The sequence below is a fragment of the Saccharomycopsis crataegensis genome, assembly GCF_037102585.1.
Source record: "Saccharomycopsis crataegensis DNA, jcf7180000000072, whole genome shotgun sequence".
NCBI classification, from domain to species: domain Eukaryota; kingdom Fungi; phylum Ascomycota; class Saccharomycetes; order Ascoideales; family Saccharomycopsidaceae; genus Saccharomycopsis; species Saccharomycopsis crataegensis.
In genome coordinates this window covers 1,590,702-1,606,108 of record NW_027043819.1, presented here as the reverse complement: position 1 = coordinate 1,606,108, position 15,407 = coordinate 1,590,702, and the positions used below count along the sequence as shown (strand labels likewise).

The following is a 15,407-nucleotide window of genomic DNA, read 5'->3' as shown; positions in this document are numbered from 1 at the left end:
TACCCAGCCAATACTCCTACAGAGAGAGAGATACTGGTAGCTAATGAAATGCTTTTAAGAGCCGGTATCAAGTAATAATAGATCGGGAGTAACCAGAATAAAGATGTTGATGCAAAATAATATTATTCAATCACTCTCAAGAAAGATAAACCAATAAATAGAGGAGGAAATTGTTTAGACATGTTAGCACCTCTAAATCAATAGAAAGAGAATGGAATATTTCAAAGAGTACTTCATATCAGACCATCTAGCTCTTCCAATAGTATATCATGATCAAGGAATAATAGAGTCATGATTAAAATGAAAAAAAAAAAAAAAAAAATTAATAAACGAATGAAACAGATGTATATTTTGGAGGAGCCTTAATATTAGAAAGCTAATCAATCACCGGTATATATAACCAATTTTGGATATGGTCATAGACGAAATTTTTGGGCCGTAGCTTTGAGTGAAGTGCAAGGTCCAATAGTTGAAATGTATGCGTTTTTCTATCACGCTATTGCACTTTATTATCCGTATTTTTTCTTTTTTGGATAATTGTGCGCTTCTATTACTCTCAATCCTAAAGATAGCGAGCGGCGAATTATCACTATCACAATTCGGAGCCCGGAAAGGGTGTATAGTCCCAGGGATGCATTATTAACACTTCGACACTCAGTAATCAGAACGCCCGGCAGTCTAATGTTGGTAGACATAAATTGGGGCTTTCAATAATGTCTATAGCCGCAAATTAGCAGATAAGATGAAAAAGTTTAAGATTGGTGCATGCTGCATCCAATATATGGTTTCATTTCTGTTTCTCACAAATCGTCGAACTTTCAAAATCAATGGTAGTTAACAAAAAATAAATACACGGTGAATAGCGTCAATATACAGGAGGGAAGATAATGAAACTTCCTTCGATTATGAGGATGAGTGCCAATACTTTATCATTCAAAGAAGACAAAAAGCGCAGAATATACAGGTCACTTCACCCAAGGATACAGTTAAACAAAAGGATAAACATGTGAAGCTTTCGGCACTCTGGTTAGAAGAAGAAAAAAATAAGCTATAGCCACCATTTAGGAAAAACAAGAAACAATATAGAACTCGTAATTGGGCGAACTAAATATATGTAAATGATATAAAGATGAAGCAACCCCAAGTTTAGCAGACCAAATGTTTGATGCTAATTGTCGGGGTATTAAAAAGATCCCTTTCAATATGTGCGGTGGCTTCTATCGCTGGTCTTAACATCCCTCAATACAGTCATAGACACTACAGCGGCCTCAGGTACTGCTTTCATCCATAGACCCTATCAGGACTCGTGCTTATCAAGATTTATCCTCATCAGCATTTATCCTTATCAGCATTTGTCCTTATCAGGACTTATCTTTTTCAGCCTTGTTGAGTCAATACTTTGGTAGGTAGGTACCTTGCTTTTTTTTTCTTTGTAATCGCGTGGGATTCTCGTAGATATTGAATCATTGGGATCAGCCGTTCGAATTGTGCATTGGTGTACGTTATCTTTCGGTTCAAGTGTAAAAAATGCCGACTTGGTGAGAATCTTCCTGTTTGTAGCTTAGCCAATAAAATATCTGGATTATAGATATCTACGAACTATTATCAGTCTTATTCAGTCGATGCCTTGATAAAGCACCTTATTTTATCTTATAATAGATTGGGATTCCCGTAGTTATTGAGCCGTTGGGATCAGCTGTATCTTTTGTTTATTGTCATCTATGAACCTTGACGTGCGTCGGATTATTATTCGACTGAAGTGTACAAAATGCAGAATTTATGAGAAGCTTCCTGTTTATGGATTAACCAATAAAACGTCTAGATAACAGCTATCTACGACCCTTGGCCTGCGCCCCCTATCGATTGTAACGCAGCTCAAGGTAACTACCAATGGATTGATGATTATTTACTGAAGTCTCATAGATCACTACAATGTCGTTTAGTGTTATAACCTTCATCCTGACAATCTTACAGGCAGACAGCAAAGTCCACCAGGTTATCAGATTAAATATTTATATAAGAAGGGAAAGTCTGTACATTTCCGACATTCAACTTTTTTGTCAATATAAATAAATAATCAACAAAGTTTTAATATTTCTCAATTTCCATTAATATCCTCTTCAATCTCCAATAACCTCTAAATTATAAACATGGGTGCCAAAGTCAAAGTCGCTGTCGTCAATGCTGAACCAGTTTGGTACGATTTGCAAGGAGCCGTTAAGAAAGTTAACGCCTTGATTAAAGAAGCGTACGAGAAAGGGGCTGAATTAGTTGCCTTCTCTGAGGTTTTTGTCCCTGGATACGCTCATTGGATTTGGACCAATGCCGCAGACCTTGAGAATAATATCAAATACCATAAAAACTCCTTATCCTACGACTCTCCTGAATTTTTATCCATTATTGAAACCATTAAAGCTTACCCAATCCAACCCATGTCTAACGTGCTATCTGGGGGGACGCAACTGCTCAAGATTTGAAGACTGTTGTCACCTTAAACTTCAAGGAAGCTGGCCAATTCTTAATGATGACTTTAAGGGCCCTTACTGCTTTACTACAGATGGTTTCTACACTATGACAAGAGCTTATGCTACACAGGCCCAAAGTTTCTACTTGTTTTCCTGTAACGTTTGCTCTAAATATAACCAAGTTTTGCCAGATGTTGCCACTACCCAACAATTCGACAAAGGTTCCTCTTTGGGTGCTGTTTTTGCCCCAGATGGATCAAAAATCACAGAAAGCGTTTCAGATGACTTCGATGGTGTTACAATCGCTGAGCTCGATATGGATGCTATTATCTCACAAAAGAATCTCGTCGATGTTGTCGGCCACTACTCTAGACCAGACTTGTTGTCTTTAACTCACAACAACCCTAATGACGAGCACGTCATTAAGAAATAGGTACCTTTTTATTCTCTAGATTTTTGCAGTTTGTCTCTTTTTTTTCGCCATTACGGTTCTATGGTTTAGTACCATTTGCACCCTGAAATAGATAGTGACATCTATTGTTTTCTGGTTGGTTAAATCCACATGCTTGTGTCCTAGTTTTATTTGAAAGATTTAGATTCTCCTACTTCTTCTCTTTCACTGTTACAATATATTCTCAATATTCAGTTAATGGAATATAGTTTCAACCCCATGTTTATCCACAAGATTGGGTTTCATAGTAGAAATTATACGAAAAGTATGAAACCAATGAAATGTAAAAATATTTGATTTGAATTTAAAAATTGTGTACAACCATAATAAATCAATAATCAAGTGAGAATAAAAAAAACCCGGCTCCATCACATTTAAAAACTATGAGCTTGATTAATTTTCTGAAGCAATCGAATGAAAGTGTAAAAAATAAAATTTAGAAATTCTATTATTCATGATAATATATATAGGTAAAGTTCGTGAAAGTTTTATTAGCAAATGAAACACTCAATTGGAGAGAGTGTCCATCATCACTATAGGATACCTGAGGTACCCAGAACGAGACTTGTGTGACAAAGCAATAAATTAAGCAGTTTTTTTTATCCAATGTCTGCCAACAGAGCTGTGCCTTCGTCTAAGGTTTAAAGCTTCTAAAAATCTCGGCCAATTGATCATCATTTTCAAACCATCTCGTTCTAAATTTATCTAAATGTGTTGCAAAAGTGCCAACAAAAGAAGAATAAATTCGGTATTTTTGTAGAAGGTTTATTGATTTAAGCACATAATATGAACTCAATTTTTCAATTCTAGGAGATGAGGAGGTCCTATTGAATAGAAATATTATGCAACTTATGTAGATAGAGTAAATAAACCTATAGAGAAAAAGGCTTTCTGTTAATTCGTACTCTAAGCACAAGTCAATAACCTTTTGCGCGGAAGTAAAGCAGGTCAAAGATAGCTGTTGAGGATCAAACTGATGAGTCGAATACACATTCTCATCAATAACAGGTTCACTTAATAGAGTTTGATTTAGTAATATAGTAGTTGTTAGATTCGCAACCTCTAATTGCATTGACATCATTGATTTATTATTGATAAACCTGGCATTCGAGTTCATTTCTTTTCTCAAATCATTCATAGCAATCAAAGCTTTAGAAACGATTAGCTGCTGTTCTCGGGTTATTTCTTCCATTGTTCTAGGTTTAGGACCTAACTCAAATCCGAAAGCGAAATCAGAAGAAAAACAATAATATGCTCTCTCCATCTCCAAATCTTGGAACATTACCGCCTCTTTAAAAGTATCATACTCCTCAAACCCGACATTAGATACGCTCAGTGGTTTCTTTGGTAAATCAACTGATACATCGATAGGATACATATAAGGACTCATACCCAATACAATACCTCTGGCTCTATCAGAAAAAAAACAACACCAAAAAACATTATCCCTCAACTCTGCTTCTTGCTTTGTGATTTTTCCCTCATTAATCAAGTTTTCGCAGTTAACATGCAATCCTAAGTGAGATACTGCGGCCACAGCTGATGCAATAAATCCTGAACTTTGGAGTTCTCTACCTTCTGTCATCGCAATATGTGATAGCAATATTAAAGTTTGAACAATTGTAAGATTGGCTTTGGTTTCAACTTGGTCGTCTAGCTGATCCATTGACAATTTCTTGTAATGTAGTGATTCTTCTTTCTCTCCGTTGTATAAGTAATAAAAGCTCACAATTGAATTAATTAAAGCCAAAGAGCTATATTCGCCCAATTCATTTCCTTCAATAGCCTGATTTATTGATGTCAAAAATAATTCTCTGTCAATTAATGGAAAGCTATTTTTCATACACTTAAAAAACCAAGTGAAAACTTCTTGATGAAATTCATCAAAAACTTCAATATTATCGACTTTATCAATAACTTTAACATTGCTATAACCATTTGATGGTGGAATAAATCTCAAACTAGTTGGACCTTGGAATAAAACTTCCCCATTATCTGCCATGTTAAGTTGCCACTGAGGGATAATATATGCTCGATTACCAGATGATGGTGACATTCTTGACAGTATTGCCTTTTCAATATTATTAAGCGTAACAAAGCTTTCAATGCCTCCAGGAAAATCAAAATTATAATGAGCACCCGTGTAATTTGCTGAGCTGTCATCAATTTCAAAAAGTTTCAGAGAAAGATTCGCCTTTCTTTCCATTTCATGTTTTCTTCTTTCTGGTAGCTTTGAGGCTAAGATTCCCGAGAATAAACTGGGTTGGCCACTTGATCGAAGTTCTCCATTCAAGTTTCTTAGACTCAGAGATGTATAATGTCTTAAAGAAGCCTCCAATATTTGAATCCTATCCAATAATGCTTTGACATATTTATGAGAGGCAGGTTTTCTATTATCAACACCAGGATAAGTGCAAGGCTTATTTCTTTTCATACACAGAAAACATGAAGGCAATTCTCGATCACATTTCCTTTTGGATTTTTTACAATTCAAGCAAGATATTGGATTCAATTTTCTAATGTCTTGCGTTGACGACGACATAACTCTTTTTTATGAGTGACTTCAGATTGATAACCGAGAACAGCCTCGCAAAAAAAAAAAAAAGAATGATTTGGGAAAAAAAGTATCCCTTTCACGTGCTTTCCAAAAAGAATAATGTGCAAACCGTCATTTGGGTGTTTGGGCAGGTTATTTATTATTGTCCAGTTGTGCTGGCTGTCACAAAACTATCCGGTTGTTGAGCATTATTAGATGCTGTGGTGGGCGAGCTAGATAAAGTATCCGTTACAAAGTGGGTTAATAGCTAGGGTCTGTCAATTGGTTTACTTATTACCCAGTCTGCCTCTTGGAGAAGAGTTTAGGTCCAGATCGTCGAGTTCTATTTGCTCTATCTTTTTGAGCGATAAATTCTACTTTTCATGGCAAATGTTAACCCTTTTGTATTTAGGCTCAAGAGGATCCCGACAAATTAATATCCGTATTCAGAGCATTGATAATAAATAAGCACAAGCATCACTTGCCAATGAGCTGTGATTCTAGCCTAAAGAGCCACTGTTGTGAGGTGAGAGTCCCTTGCTAATCATTCTTGACTGGTATAAATAATATTTACCGCTACTGTTATTATCATTCTTTGTTAACTGCAATGGGTATTTCTGGTGGTTGGTGCGCATAGAACAACAACAAAACGATCGAGTGCAAATTTGCGCATACTTGTAAGGGGTCTTTGATGGGATGTGTGGGGGGATGATCCCGCCTTTCTGATCTGACAGGCCCCAGCCCCGACCTATTCCGGGACGTCTGGGGCCGTCCGACAAGAAAACCGTCCTGTTGGTACAACCCCATCATTTATACACGTTAAGTTGCGTTAATATACCAGCGACCAATTCTCAGAGGCGTTGAGTGGATGGATCCATTCCTTCATTCTGTACCTTATTTTCTTCTCTTCCTTGAAGCCTACTAGTATTTCGGAAGCTGTCTAGTCCTGATTACAGTATCCGGACAGGATTATCGGTGCTCCGGACACTCCACCCAGATTATCTATCCATTACGTTTAGCTATAACACCGCAACAAATATTTTCATTCAATACAAAGAAGTTTACTCCTTGCAACCACGGTTGCACAAATATATGCTGCTGCGTTTGAAAGACCTTATTTTCAGTTTTTTATAATACGCCATACGATGGATGAATCTAGCTTGTGGATAAAGAGAAAATTGAAGATTTGATATTAACTTAAAAGAATTTAATAGGTCTAAAAAATAAAAATAACGATAAAGAACTGATTCTTAAAATCTGGAGGCTAATAATGTACTTATTTTTTATTAACGTGCTGATCGTTAGGGTTATTGTGGGATAAAGAAACCAAATCAGGTCTAGAGTAGTGACCGACAATGTCAACAAGATTTTTTTGCGCAATAATAGCATCCATATCGAGCTCAGTGATTATAACACCATCAAAGTCATCTGGAACATCCTCTGTGATTTGTGTTCCATCTGGGGCAAAAACAGCGGCAGTAGAAGCACCTTTTTCGAAGTGTGGGGAAGTGACCACATTTGGCAAAACTTCGTTAAAAGTAGAACCAGTATTTGAGGAAAACAAGTAGAAACTTTGGGTCTGGGTAGCATAAGCTCTTGCTAAACTGTAGAATCCTTCTTTAGTGAAGCAGTAAAGACCATTGTACTCGTCGTTAACAATTGGCCAGCTTCCAATATGGATTTTTTCACGTTGAGCAGCGCTATTATAAGTCAATAATGGTTGAGTATGTTCCCAACAAGACAAGCATCCAACTTCAACAGGACCAGCTTCCTTAAAGTTTAAGGTGACAACAGTCTTCAAATCTTGAGCAGTTGCGTCTCCCCAGATAGCACGTTCGACATGGGTTGGCTTGAACTTTCTTCTCTTCAATACAACTTCTCCGGTGTTGTCAATAATACACTGGGAAATGTAAAGAGAGCCATGATCTCTTTCAGAGAGCCCCAAAACAACATGGATTGGGTAAGCTTTAATGGTTTCAATAATGGATAAAAATTCAGAAGAGTCGTAGGATAAGGAGTTTTTATGGTATTTGATATTATTCTCAAGGTCTGCGGCATTGGTCCAAATCCAATGAGCGTATCCAGGGACAAAAACCTCAGAGAAGGCAACTAATTCAGCCCCTTTCTCGTACGCTTCTTTAATCAAGGCGTTAACTTTCTTAACGGTTGCTTGCAAATCGTACCAAACTGGTTCAGCATTGACGACAGCGACTTTGACTTTGGCACCCATGTTTATAATTTAGAGATTATTGGAGATTGAAGAGGATATTAATGGAAATTGAGAAATATTAAAACTTTCTTGAATGTCCTTGTGATATATGTTAGCAAAAGAAAGAGTAGTAATTGAAAAATCTAAAGATTTCATTCTCTTATATAACTTTTTTTTTTTGATTATCATTGACCAACTGTCTGCTTCATTCAATACTATCGGCGGTATGTAAAGACTAGTATCTTTCGGAGAATGCTTCCCATGAAGAAAAAATATCAGCTGTAAAAGGAAACTAATCCCATGCTAAATCATATTCACGTAATAAAAATAAATAAAATATTGAATGTCATGTCCCGGTGGACTTTACTGTCCTGGTGGACTTTACTGTCCTGGTGGACTTTACTGTCCTGGTGGACTTTGCTGTCCGCACTTAAAATTGTCAGGATCAAGGATAGTACGCTACACGGCGTTGTGGTGATCTGCTCAGTCCCTAATAAATGAAGGCTTCAAAGAAGAAGAGGACATTATAAAACAATACTAGAATATAACTCCTGAGAGTAACCTCTCTAACCTTGACTTGCACCGCCATTCGCGATCAGATAAGGAAACTCTTGAAAAATGAAAGCCTGACATGCATGACACCCAATTTGCGACAAGTGTCATGGATTCAAATATAACGTAAAAAAAAAAATAAATCATTGGCTTGATCAGAAACACAGCAAGATAGTATTAAGCGCTATTGTGAAGGTTAAGGGTAGATTGCTTGCAAACCAGATATTCCCGAGGTTTGATTTGTCGTTCAAGCGTACAGATCTGTAAGAATATACCGTTATAGCGGATCATTTTGACGAATGCTTTGCAAAACCATACAGTCATCAAAGGCCTGTGCTATCAGACGAATACAGCTTCCTTGGAAATTCAAAGATATGTTAAATATTTTTGTGACCAAATACCGGGAAATATACTAACTACAAGATAGTCAAGAGGGAAGAAAAGTACTAATCTAGATTGACTTGATTAATGAAAGTAGAAAACTCCAGAAGTAAAAAATAATGGCCAAAAACAAAAAGAGCAGAAATCAATAAATAAAGAGATATAAGGAAAAGACCATACGACAAAAGCAATTATAAATAGGAAAAGAAGAAGGAAAAGGAAAAGGAAAAGAAAAAATAAAAGCGTCTAATAGTATACCCTGGAAGTTCCAGAGACCTAAGATAGACACTAACGCAGATCAAAGTAATAAATTCGAAGATTCAAAATCACACGGATTGTTCAATTGATTTTTCTTCTTTAACAAGGATATTATGTGTTTCCTTCAAAGACTTTTCCAATGATTTGCCATCAATGGCGTTAACTTGATTATCATCTTCTAAAGGATAATCACCAAAAAGTCTTCCAACCTCTTCTAAAGAAACATTTTTCGTTTCTGGGAAAAAGAACCAAGCAATAACAAGGAAAACCGTACTCAAACAAATAAAAACTATAAAGAATTTCCAATGAATGGTATTAATGGCAGTGGTGACCCCAGTAGTAAAAGCTAAAATACCAATAAACAATCCCAGAGTGCATAAAGCAGCACCTTTTGATCTAATATGGGTTGGCCAGATTTCATTAACATAGACATAAGTATTTGCATCCACACAACCACCATAAATCAAAATATGGAAGAACATGAAGAAAACAGCAGCAGCATTTCCTGATTTATTGTCTGAGCCGCCATAAAGAGCAACCATAATAGTTTCAAATGACATTGCAATAATACCTGATCCAAAAATCCCAACAATCATCAAAGTCTTTCTACCAGCAACATCAGATAAAAATGCAGAAGCCAAGTTACTAAGAACCCCACATGTGATATAGCCAGAACTAATAAGAAGTTGGTTCAAGTTATTAAAGCCAAGAGCTGCGTAAAGTGTTGGCCCATAATTAGTAACAACAAGTGTACCAGTTGCTTGTCCTCCAATCATTACCAGCAAACCAACATATAATCTTCTTCTGTATGACTTAGTAGTGAGGATAGATAACCAAGATGATTTTTGATTCTCAATTGAAATTTGGTGATGAAGAAGATCAAACTCCTCATTAGTCATTTCTGGTTCTAGTTCCATCATAATCTTTCTTGCTTTTTCAATTTCACCGTGCTCAATTAGCCATCTTGGTGATTCTGGTAAAAAAAATAAACTAATTGCCAAAGCAATTGGCCAAAGTATTTGGATTCCTGCTGGAATTCTCCAGCTGCCTTCAGTTTTGAGAAAGTAAACACCAACATTAATCCAAAATGCCATACAATAACCTATGAGGATAAGTACACCGTGCATGCAAACCAACAAGCCTCTACCTTCTGTAGGGGCAACTTCCGTTTGATATAAAGGAATTAACATCACTAGCATACCAATAGACATGCCTAATATGATTCTTGAAACATAAAGCATAGGGATATCAACAGATGCCGTCATTAACGTAGCGCCAATTACTCCAATAAGTGACCCACACCAGATGGCAAAACGACGACCATAGCTTTCTGATAGGGTTCCGCCTATAAAAACACCAATTAGACCACCACCAGAAAGCAATCCATTAAAAGTATCAGCAATACTAGCACTACTGTCGTAGTTAAAGTAGTCAATAAATGTTGGCTGGGCAATAATAGTGCCTCCGACACCGGAAACATAACCATAGGATATACTACCGAAGCAGGCAGCAATAATCACTTTTAAAGTGGCTTTTGAAACTTTAGGAAACATCGTGAGCAATGATTCTATAATTAATTATTCAGAATGAAATTTTAAATAATAATTCAAATAACTGGGATATTTTGTCCCATCTTTATATTTTTCGTCAATTGCATCTTTTGGCGGACAATGTTGTCCGCATTACCGAGATCTCAACAATCTCTGACATTATCACGACGGTCTATGCATCCCGCCAACATGGAAAATAAAGTATAGTTTGTTATCACGATGGAGTCAATCTTTGTTTGGCTGGATAAGTAATCTGACAGTTTGCATATTTTAGTTTGCTTCAATCCCTGGAAAGTATTCATACCATATCACTATAATTATTCACACTAACAAACTCTCTGATCTGATAAAAATGTCATTAATAACAATAAGATAACTGCTAGGTCTTCTGACGAGTTTATTAGTCACTAGCAGAGTCATGATTAAGGTGACATTTCATCGGATTATCTTTGTTATGGCTTATACTACAACAATATACTGATATTGATATAATTTTCGCTTTTGAAGGGCCCTTCATTAATTATTTTTTTTTTGAAAATTTTCTTGTTAACGCCTACCAGCAGGTTGGTGTACTGCCACCAAGCAAACTGTGGAAAGAAAAACCTTGGCTTGAGGGGTTTCCTTATAGCGATGTTTTTACTCATTCACCGTTGGCTCTACCAAACTGGGACTATTCTAGATTCAGCACGACCTGTTACTAATGTTCCCCATATAATATAATATACTCGATGGTATTATATCAGTTAGCCTCTCCGGTTGAGACATATCTCAATTCGTAGAAATGCATGAGATTCATAACGTTCCTTGCCACAAGCTGTGCAACTGATGGTGTTTTCAGGATTGGGAATCTCTTTAATTTTATGATCAATAACTCTCTTGCCATTTAATAATTGTGACAAATAACTAGTGACTTCCTCCGGCTGGTTGATAGTCTTTCCCATGATGGTTTGCTTGAAATTTTGCTTTACTTGTTTTTCTCGGTTTAGGTGTTGACGATAGATTTCTGAGGATTATGGTGACTGATATTTTATCATTTTATTCCAGTATTCCATTATTTGGGACTTCATCCTTTTTTTTTTTCAGTGATCCTTAATCTTCTTCATAGACGGTATATCATTCTTGTACATTGTGTACTTTATGTTCTGTTAGTTGGAAGCCTTCATTGATTCTGTTGTAGTATCAATCACAACATTAAGCGATGTTAGGACTGGAGTAATTCTCGATGCATATTGTCATGTATCGTTTCCCCTGATTATACAATTCATGATGGTATTAGACTGGTTGGTCTTCGGGATCCCAAAGACTAGTCTCCCAACTTCATTGGCATTGTTTTCCTTCGTTGTTAATTCTATCTGACAAAATCTACTTTATAGCATGACGAAGCCCGTACTCCTCCTAATTAGTTTCAGCCATATATTTTGGTTACTGCCACTAATCCTTATATGTTATATGTATAAGGATTAGTGTATGTACTTCATCTTTCATTACGTAAGTGCTTAGTATGGTGATGGGCATCCAATCACCTGAGTTTTTTTTTTTTTTTTCTACTTCTTCCCCGGCTGGCGGACGAATAGGGGTTTGTGTGGCCAGGAGAGCCCCTGTGCCCAATATTCTATCTATAGGAAGGCGAAAATAATGTATATGTGATCAATACTAGAATATATATATATATATACTCCTCCTATGATATACCATATTCATGGTATTAGTAATGTGACGGTACTCCAGGGGGTGATTTGTAATGAACCAGGGGGTACCCAGCCGCTCGGTAAGTTGTTGTCAGCAAACCTCCGTGATTCGTGTATATTGCTATTGGGGCAACAACACTCCAAGCAATTAGTTCATTCGTATGGCTGGAATCATATGATTGCATATGAAAAGAGCTACTTATATAGATAGATAATCCTAATATCTTGTTTACTTCTCCACTCTTATCTCACGCTGTTTAAAAGTCTGCATCACCGGAAGCCATAAAGAAAAAAAAAAAATTATTAGTTCCCGATTACTCCGAAGCTCTGGATTTTGCAAGCGCTTTAAATACCCGCGCTCCACCCCATCCCTATTTTATTGGCCCTTCCACTTACTTCTCAATTCCTAACTTCAGCTTCATCTAACCCATCATTAAATATGAAGTATACACATCAATGGATATTCGTCTTTCTATCGAGCTCAGCTCTTTTGGCAACCGCCTTGCCAATGGAAATGGATATGGACATGGGCACTAATGTTATTGACGATGATTCTGCTGCCGCCAATACTACCCTTATCCCAGTCCCCCACAAACCACATAGTCATCATGGTGTTCCAATTCTTGAAACCAATTTACTTCCTGAGGAGAGGCTTTACTGGGAATCGTATAACACCACCACTTTTTTCAACCTTGAGAATTCCAACAAGCCAGCGTTGCGCGCTCATGTTTCTTTGCTCTTCATGGCCATCTACTTTTTGTATCCAATCTGTTTGGTCCTCAATAATGTAAAAAGTAAATGGTATTTGCAAGTATTAACCCTCAATTTATCAACAGTGATTGGTAGTTTGCTATCCTTGGGAGTTTTCAGTAATTCTGTGCCAGACATGTATCCTAATAATGCTTACACTAAAATGAGCTACATTTTGTTCGTAGCCTCTATTGTCCATTACGTTTCAGCATTGATGAATTTTGGTTTCAATTACTTGTCATCTGAGTCTGACAATTCCACCTTAGCCGCCCAGGACAATACCAAGTTCATTCCTTTGAAGAACTTTGGACACAGTAGGGGTTCAACAGCATTGTCTCCTTCTCTGACTCTTTATGATTTCAATAGTTCAAGCAGAAATTCAATTGACTTTTCTCATAGATTTTCGGCTTCTCAAGCAGATGCTACTAATAATCATTCTGTTCATTTTTCTGATGATCCTGAGAGTGTTGCTTCCGAAGTCAATGATCAAGAATCCCATCAATTAATTGATAATCCAAAAGGCTTTTCTTTTCCAAGCGTCAAGTCAAACACAGACTCTATTTTGCATAAAATATTGCACAATTCCAGAGTGCAATCTGGCCTTGTCCGTTCTGCTTCTGTTTCTTCTTTCATCTTTAATCTTATGAATTATCCTCTTTTTGGTTACTTGTTGATTTATGCAATGACCGGCATTACAGTTGGTAACATGATGGGTCAAGGCAGCAAGGTCTTTAACTTATTGGCTCATTTCATTAAAGGCGGTGTTTTCTTTTTACTTGGTCTTGTTTCTTTGGCACGTTATTGCGGTTGTTGGCAATCTCTTGGGTTTGCTTGGAACCCAATTGCCCTTGACTCATCTATTTCTAAAAGATCTCATCCATCCTGGCTCATCAAGTTTTCTCCAATGCAAGGTTTGTTCACCATGGAATTTATGGAATCTTTCTTGATTTTCTTTTATGGTTCAACAAATGTTTTCTTAGAGCATTTAGCTAACCCTGGTGGAGAGTGGGCTGCAAAAGATTTGCAACACGTTAGCATTGCATTTATGTATATTGGTGGTGGCCTTTGTGGTTTGCTTACTGAAGTTGGCTTATCTTCTTGGAGATTACAAAAAGTCAAGCACCAAAGTACCGCAGAATCAACTGTGTTTGGTACCCCTGGTTTTAGTCCAAATCCTTTCCCTGCTTTTACCATTTTCTGGACCGGTATCTTGATGTCTCAACACGCCCAAGCCTCTCCTGTTTCCACAAATATTCACGTTCAATGGGGATATATGCTTAGTTATGGTGCTATTATTCGTTGTCTCACTTACTTGGTTTGTATTTTTGCCCCAGTCCAAGCAGATGCTCAGCCTGTCTCCAAAGAAATCATTGGATTGAAGATTTTCAGCTCGCTTAAGCCATTCACTGAATTGCTTGTTTCTAGTGCTTTACTTGCTGGCGGGATGATCTTTATGGAAAGTACCGACCAGTGCGTAGAAGCTTTAGAATGGAGAGGTTTGACCCCAATGTTCACCTTGAATGTTTCAGTTGGTGTCGTCGCTTTGATAATGGGGTGGGAAATGGTGTTGTTGGGATGGAGAAGTTGGTTGTTGAAACAGGGAAATTGAGTTTTAACTGCTTTTTTTCTCGCTCTTTTTATTAATATATTAATGTTTTTCATGCTTAATCTCCTGTCTATTTGTTTTCTTATCTAGAAGCGGATTCTGGGAACTAACACTATTTTTTTCAGGTCATTTTTGTTGATTAGTTTCGCCCACTGACTCTGAAACAATGCTTGTGTTTCTTTTTTTTTTCTCTGTTGTTTTCTACTTTCTCTCTTATAAAAATTGGTCTTCCTAATATTGTTTTTCCTTGGATATATTGTCGACTTCTTTGCGGCGCATTTGTCTTTCTTATTTCTTATCTTATTCTCTGTTGCTTTGACTGGCAATAATGTTTGTTGTCGAGTTTAATAATTTTTAATGATTTTATGGCTTTTTTTTTTTTTTACTTTCTTATACTATATATAGTACCCTTAAATAAATAGCAAAGGTTAAGGAGTTCGCCTCTTTATCGTATTTATTTCGTGTCATTATTACTGGTTGAAGAAAATAGCGCAAATAATTGAAGATTTGACGTGATGTATGACTTATGGCTTATTTCTTTGTTATTTTCACAGTTCTCATTATTATGGTATATACCAGATATATCTGCCGAATAATAACTAATGAGTGTAACTTATATTGCAAAAATCTTTTCCGTGATCCCTTGAAAACTTCAAAGGAGAGAGGTAAGTAAGGATAAAGATATATCTTATAAATATAATTATAAGAATAGAAGTCTCTCTCATATGTAAGGTCATGCATCTATGGTGTGGTGTATGGCTGTATATCGTGTATACTGGCACAGCCGGCCTATAGGGTGATCAATTTCGGAGGAAGTTTCATCTATAGACTTTCATATATGAAGCTATGATATTTAACTTAAATTTATTAGGAAAAGATATATATAAGCAACAAATGATTCAGTAAGACTTTAAATGGATAAGAAGAATAGAAGGGTAATAAAGACAGAGGGAATAAGTTA

The 15,407-nt window shown here is 36.6% G+C and overlaps 7 protein-coding genes across 7 annotated transcripts; 3 read left to right on the top strand and 4 right to left on the bottom strand. All coding sequences in view use genetic code 12, as the record gives it.

Moving 5' to 3' along the window:
- Window positions 1-2,150: 2,150 nt before the first annotated feature.
- DASC09_005620 (uncharacterized protein) lies at window positions 2,151-2,477 on the top strand (the record flags this gene model as incomplete). The annotated part of the gene is made up of 1 exon (XM_064994165.1): window positions 2,151-2,477. The coding sequence occupies one exon, from the start codon at window positions 2,151-2,153 to the stop codon at window positions 2,475-2,477; it is 327 nt and encodes a 108-aa protein (XP_064850237.1).
- Window positions 2,478-2,571: 94 nt separating this feature from the next.
- On the top strand, window positions 2,572-2,898 carry DASC09_005610 (uncharacterized protein; the record flags this gene model as incomplete). The annotated part of the gene is made up of 1 exon (XM_064994164.1): window positions 2,572-2,898. One exon carries the CDS (start codon window positions 2,572-2,574, stop codon window positions 2,896-2,898), a length of 327 nt encoding a protein of 108 aa, XP_064850236.1.
- A 652-nt stretch (window positions 2,899-3,550) lies between these two features.
- Window positions 3,551-5,458, bottom strand: DASC09_005600 (uncharacterized protein; the record flags this gene model as incomplete). Its single annotated transcript, XM_064994163.1, has 1 exon — window positions 3,551-5,458. One exon carries the CDS (start codon window positions 5,456-5,458, stop codon window positions 3,551-3,553), a length of 1,908 nt encoding a protein of 635 aa, XP_064850235.1.
- Window positions 5,459-6,728: 1,270 nt separating this feature from the next.
- DASC09_005590 (carbon-nitrogen hydrolase family protein) lies at window positions 6,729-7,682 on the bottom strand (the record flags this gene model as incomplete). The annotated part of the gene is made up of 1 exon (XM_064994162.1): window positions 6,729-7,682. The coding sequence occupies one exon, from the start codon at window positions 7,680-7,682 to the stop codon at window positions 6,729-6,731; it is 954 nt and encodes a 317-aa protein (XP_064850234.1).
- A 1,238-nt stretch (window positions 7,683-8,920) lies between these two features.
- On the bottom strand, window positions 8,921-10,405 carry DASC09_005580 (uncharacterized protein; the record flags this gene model as incomplete). The annotated part of the gene is made up of 1 exon (XM_064994161.1): window positions 8,921-10,405. The coding sequence occupies one exon, from the start codon at window positions 10,403-10,405 to the stop codon at window positions 8,921-8,923; it is 1,485 nt and encodes a 494-aa protein (XP_064850233.1).
- Window positions 10,406-11,145: 740 nt separating this feature from the next.
- Window positions 11,146-11,343, bottom strand: DASC09_005570 (uncharacterized protein; the record flags this gene model as incomplete). The annotated part of the gene is made up of 1 exon (XM_064994160.1): window positions 11,146-11,343. One exon carries the CDS (start codon window positions 11,341-11,343, stop codon window positions 11,146-11,148), a length of 198 nt encoding a protein of 65 aa, XP_064850232.1.
- A 1,186-nt stretch (window positions 11,344-12,529) lies between these two features.
- TVS1 (Tvs1p) lies at window positions 12,530-14,449 on the top strand (the record flags this gene model as incomplete). Its single annotated transcript, XM_064994159.1, has 1 exon — window positions 12,530-14,449. The coding sequence occupies one exon, from the start codon at window positions 12,530-12,532 to the stop codon at window positions 14,447-14,449; it is 1,920 nt and encodes a 639-aa protein (XP_064850231.1).
- Window positions 14,450-15,407: the final 958 nt, after the last annotated feature.